Source organism: Crocodylus porosus, unplaced genomic scaffold, assembly GCF_001723895.1.
Source record: "Crocodylus porosus isolate Cpor-Errol unplaced genomic scaffold, CroPor_comp1, whole genome shotgun sequence".
Lineage (NCBI taxonomy): Eukaryota > Metazoa > Chordata > Crocodylia > Crocodylidae > Crocodylus > Crocodylus porosus.
In genome coordinates, this window is record NW_017728939.1 from 8,728,902 (window position 1) to 8,734,901 (window position 6,000).

The following is a 6,000-nucleotide window of genomic DNA, read 5'->3' on the forward strand; positions in this document are numbered from 1 at the left end:
TATTCAGAAAAGCTCAGTTTTTCTCTAGCCATCTAAATAAAGGTTGGATGTTTCAAGGTGCTCGGCAGTCACCATTGTGACTGTCACAGCTGTGTTTTCCCACAGAGGTCAGTGCTTACTATATGCCAAGTCCTTTGGGAAGTCGAGGCCTAAATGTGGGGTGCCTCTGAAAATGCTCAGTGCCTCAGTTTTTCCCATCCATGAAATGGGGATAATGCAACATTCCTCTTCAGGGTGGGCTGTGGTGAACCATTGAGTTTGTAAAATGCATTGAAATGGAGACGGGCAGAGTATTATGTGAAACAGTGAAGAAAATCACTCTGGTTTGGCACTTGGGCAGCACTAGTAACAATCTGCTCCTTTGTGCTACTTTTACTCAGAGGAGCTAATTGGTTTTCTTTGCAGAGGTGATGGAAGAACACAGTTCTTAGCACTTAAGACAGAAATCGCTCTGAGAGCACAGCAGATGCTCTGTGATATGATTGAACAGCAGCACCAAAGGCAGAGGTGGATGGAGACCCTGTGTCCTACAAAGCTGAGATGTTCAAAGATACCTAGAGGATTAGGATAGACAGTTCTCACTCAATTTACTGGGAAAGGACCATCTATCAGGCTCTCTGAAAGTCCCAGCCTAAGGATTCACGGTATCTCTTTGTGGAATATTTTCTCAGTTCACCTGTCATGCCCAGTAAAGAGACTTTTATGTCAGTAGTGTCTTGGGGTAGACAAGAAACGCTGATGTGGCACACAGGGGGCCTCTTGCATGAATCTGGTTTGAAGCTGCTCCTGAAATACAAATACTAAATAATGCTAATTACATATTACTCTAAGTGAACCAACCTAATCCACTGCAATTTAAACCCGAGCCGGACACAATGCTAGAAGATGCACTGCAGGGAATATTCCAACCCCGAGCCCCAAAGGTTTGGACTGGTCCCAGTAGGTATTTTCAGCCTCCAGTCTCCAGGCTTTTCCCAGTAATAGAGCCGGGGCTCCCATTCTTCCAGGCCCTTGGGATTTTTCATCCTATTTTTATACTGTCACAATTCAGTGCTTCTTATCAACAACACTTCCTGACATGGGACAGACATTAGCCAATGAACCTTCATCACTTCCCTGAGACAGGTCCGATTTATGGTCGTGGCTTGACAAACGGGGAAAATAGGACACAGATAAATGACCAGCCCAAGGTCACAGTGGGTGACTGTCAGAGTCATGGGGAGAACTCAGTGAGTTCCTGGCTCTTGTTCCCATGACCAGTCTACTAGACAGCACCATCTGATCCCAGCAGTTTTTCCTTCCCAAGTGCAGGGGGGCTGGACCCAATGATCTGTAAGGTCCCTTCCGGCCCCTAACAACTATGAAACTATGAAACCTCACTAGATTCTGCTGGACCCAGCTCGGTATTGATCTTACTAGGGCTGTGTTTGATCTGTGCGCTGTGTGCATCCCATTTAGAAATGTAGCTGTACAGAGCAGTAAATGATTATTCTGCAGCTGTTGGGCATCAGTGTTTGATACACTCTCAGGGTCTTTTCGATGTAGTCCCAACCAGACTACACTCTGGGCTTCACTGTGCACATTGGAGTTGAGTTCCCGGTGAATGTAGGCTTTTAACTTAACTGTACTCGTGTCAGACTTTATTTGGGACTCTGGGCACTTTATGGATGAGGAGGTTTTTATTTAACAGTACTAAAAGAGCAGATTAAATTTAGCATCAGTACAGGTGGGCACACAGCTCCCCTGAAGACAATATGTGGCAGTGGTGAATTCTCTGTCTTGTGCATGCATGTGCATGGAAGAGAGGAGGATTAACCTGTGTGCGAGCTTCTTCCTCTGTGAAATGAGTCTCCATTTTTCCCCCATGACCGTTCTCTGAAGGAGGTGGCATTTGGAACAGGCTACTGCAACCTTGTTGGTTTTATATGGTGAGTTCCCTCCTGAGAGGCTGACACAGGTTAGAAACCTCCACACTTCAATTAAATATCATTTCTGCCAAATGCAGGAATCAGTAAAGCCCTTATGGAGCCTCTCAGCTGACTGGGAAGCTCTAAGGCCATAGTGAGGTGGGAACAGGCTCTGGTGGGTTGTTTGCCATATGTAATCTGATGTGTCAGGCTGGCTGTTGTTTTCTAGTGCATTCCTCCTTTGGCTTCTCACTTCTGTCTCTGATTAGGAGCCCGATCCTGCCACACGTTGAGTCCCCAGAGTCCTCATGGGCATCAGTGCAACTGATGGTCCTTGGCACCTCATATAATAACCAGTGCCTTTGGTTTCATCTCTTTTCCCCCCTTTGCCCTTGGACTGCACAGGGATAGCTGAGCACAGAGCCTGGTACCACGAGAATAGGAAAAGCCTAATATGAGGAATAGCTAAAGAGCACTAAGGATAGCCTGGAAAAGCTGGCAGCATTGAGCTGCCTTGGAGCAGGAGCTCACCAGATGTTTGGGGCCTGTTTTTGCCAGTGGATGTGGCAGCAGCAGCGAGTTCATGTAAAAAGTAGAAGTGCCCAGCTCCTTGAATTTAGGGGACCTGGAGCTCAAAGCAGCTCCGCGAGGTCAGTGGAGATGTCACCCTTGATTTCTGTGGGATTTCTGTTTCCGGCTGCCTGATGCCCCCGGGGAAGTTTCCCCTCTGCTTCCCAGGAATGAATCTGACAGGATGTGCTATGCGGAGCAGATTGCAGGAGAACTATTTGCACCCAGAGCTTGCAGTGGCTTTGGCCTATTTCGAGGCCTTTCATTATCTTTGCATACATCCCCCTGCTGCTCCAGCCGCCCATAATGGCAGCCCTGCGACTCTGTGTTCTGCACAGCTCACTTCCCTCTTTCACCACTTCTGACTGACGGGGAGAGGGCCGACAGCAGCTCGGGGACTCACAGTCCAGGCAAAGCAGGCCATGCAGGCTCCAGGGCGAGCGCTATTATACAGCTAAATCATATTTTAGACCCACCAAATGGCTTCAGTGTTTTCTCCGCGATCCCCCGGAGCAGGCTTCTCTAGAAATTAGTTGGAGGGCTCTGCTAATGTGATTGCCAGTGTGAACCCAAGAGCCATCCAACAGCATTACAGGTTAGAAGCTATTACACAACCACCTTTCCCTTCCACACTGTCCTCCTTTCCCAGCCATCTCTGCATTGCTCCTCTTACTGCAACCAAACAGAAAACACACACAACTATATGCGTGGTAGGGGCCCAGCCCCAGACTCACACTGAACGAGCAGGCAGCATTTGCAGTAGGCCTCCTTTGCTAAGGAAGAAGGGTTTAAATAGTCAGTGCAGCCTCAAGCCTACTTTGAAAATGCCCTGCCTGAACTCGGCACAAGGGGCAGGTGTTTCTGTGTCTAAGTGCACCACCGGGGCCTGCTGGGGCATTGCCACAATCCTATCTCCACAGGATCTGGCCCATACAGGAGCTGAGATTTTGATAATTGCCTCAACCCCAAAAGATCTCCTTTGGATCAGGCAGACAGGTGCTTCTTCCTCTTTGCTGGGGAGCACCCGTGCTTTCAGCAGGGTTGTGCTTTCTGACGAGTGTTGGAACCCAAGGGCTCCCTTGACCGAGCACATGCCAAATCCACTAGTAAGCTCACACAAGCCTGACCCTTCTCCAGCACCTTCAACGCGGGGATCTCAAAGCACTTTGCTGCGTTAATGAGTTTGTCCTTGTAAGCCTCCCGCACGGCAGGGACGTGCCATTACCCTCATTTCATCGAGATGCAGAACCTACAAGGAAGAACCGTCTTACGGTGAAGGCATTGGACTGGGGGTCGGGACACGTGGCTTTGATTCTGTGCACTGCCGCCGACTCCCTGTGCGACCTTGCCTAACTCATGCCATCCCCGCACTCTTCTGTTTCCTTTCTGGAAAATGGGGGTAATGACACTTCCTTCCTAACACGGCAGTTGTGAGAAGGAGCTCATCTGTGTTTGCAGAGCACTCAGACACAATGGTGACAGGAGTCAGCTAAATAAAAGGATGGCACAGAGGGGTAGTGACTTCCCCAAGGTCACACAATGAGACACTAGCAAAGCTGGGGACAGGACCTAGGAATCCTGCCTGCCAGTTCTCTCTAACCATTAGACAGTGCTGCTATGTTTATGTATCTACCCATCCCACCAACGTCTCCCAGACACTTTGCAAGATACAAACAATGACTAAAACACACTGTTAAAACAAAGACACAAAAGCCAATTAGAGCCAGAATCAAACCCCTTATTTCCTCCCAGTGAGCTGATTCTGAGGTGACTCAAGGATATGGATAAAGGAGAGCTTGTCCTAGTTTGTGAGAAATCAGGCAGGGTATTACAATTGCAAATGCCTTTATTGTGCTGTGTCCATTACCCATCGTGTCATTCATTTAGGAATATTTGAATGAATCGCCCCATCTTCCAGGCTTCAGTTTAGGAAGTGGCTAGGCCAGGATTTCTGTGTCTTTTGGGACTTGAACACCAACCAGGGACAATTCTGTCAAAGCCAAAAGCACATTTTTGGGATCACTTCTGCCCCTGTGCAAATAGAACAAGGATTATCCCCTAACCGGGCTGGATCCGTTATAGGAAGGTCCACTTCCCAGACCTGGACGTCACCACTGACTGGGTACAGTACTCTGAAATGCAAGATATTCTTGCAGTCAGCATTTGCAAATCAAGGCAGCTGTTTCAACAACATCTCAAAGCCATCTTACCTGTGCTCTAATGAATGAGCGAGGTGGACTTTCATGCGTCCTTTGATTCTGTCTGGGCTTGTAATGATCTTTTCTAAACGTAACCGTGTGCTTTATGGGCAGCGCATGTCAGAACCTGCAGAGCACTTACAGCCCTAGGCTGGGCTCTTGGGTAAAAAGCGTGGTAGCCGTGTGAAGAGGGGGCTGTATCTGAGGACATACGTTTTAAAATTAGAGCTAAGTATACGGTGACCTCTGTCTTTCAGAAAGCTTCTTCCTCAATGTCCCAAAGGAACTGGCCACTAGAAACATCTCAGAAAAAAGGGACCCAGTTATACTGTGGCCATGAGCCCAGCAAGTAGGCAACATGCTCTTCTGACATAGGTGTCTGCTCTCTGAAGCCCACAGGCTCCATGTGCAAGTTGGTGTGTACAGAGAGAAAAGGAGTGGGGGGAACCGCTGTAGTTCAACTGCCGCGACCTGAGCAGGGTGCAGCTGGCTTCACTTTGTCTGTTAATATTTAGACTGCGAACAGGAGAAGGCCCCTTTATCAGGGGAGATGAGAGTCTGCCTTTTCAAGGCCCTTGCCAGTGAGCGCCCGGAGAACGTCCGGCACTACGCTGTCCCTCACGGCGGCCGCTTTCGCACCACACCGGCCTTCCCCGAGCCGCCTTTTCCCCAGACGGATGGATGCCTTGGGCACCCGACTCGAGACACCTGAAGGAGGTCTGATTCCCAGCCAGCAAGACCGGGTCCCTGGAAGGTGTCACAAGCCAGCCTCCAAAACCGCTAGTCACTTCTGAAAAGCCAGCCCCTGCCTTGAACTGCCCAAAAACAAAGTCCCAGCCAGCGATGACGGGAAACTATTCCCCCTGCAAGCAGATCGCGCAGCCTCCCCCTTGCCCCCACACCAGGGCGCACGCCGGGGAGGGGGCGACTCCGGACACGGCGCGGCGCGGCTTCCCTCCCCGTCCCCGTCCCCGTCACTTACCTGCAGTCCAGCTGCGGTCAGGGTCACTGAGGCCCCACCTGCATAGTGCAGGTCAGAGGGACGTCCCCGTCCCCGTCCCCGGCTCCGCCGGCCCGGCGCCGCGAAGTTCCGCTCCGGCGCTCGCGCCTCTGCCGGCGCCCGGCGAGGCCCGGCCCGGGGCCGCCGCTTACCTGCTTCCACCAGGAAGAGGCTGGCGTAGCTGAAGCAGAAGAGCAGCGAGGCGTTGATGTAGATGAGGCAGTGATCCATCCTCCAGGGCAGGCGCATACTGCGCGCACATGGGAAGCGCGGCGGCGGCCCCTGCGGCACCCCGGCTCAGCGCCGCGGACAGCTGCCGGGCGCG

At 51.0% G+C, this 6,000-nt stretch overlaps 1 protein-coding gene across 1 annotated transcript in view; it reads right to left on the bottom strand.

Annotated features, from left to right (window-relative positions):
• FNDC5 (fibronectin type III domain containing 5) overlaps positions 1-5,979 on the bottom strand; it is a 31,443-nt gene extending 25,464 nt beyond the window's left edge. Inside the window, exon 1 of the mRNA XM_019547848.1 lies at positions 5,828-5,979. Within this exon, the coding sequence (XP_019403393.1) occupies positions 5,828-5,924 (97 nt within the window). The 5' untranslated portion in view covers positions 5,925-5,979. The remainder of the gene's footprint in view (positions 1-5,827) is intronic.
• Between the last annotated feature and the right edge of the window lie 21 nt (positions 5,980-6,000).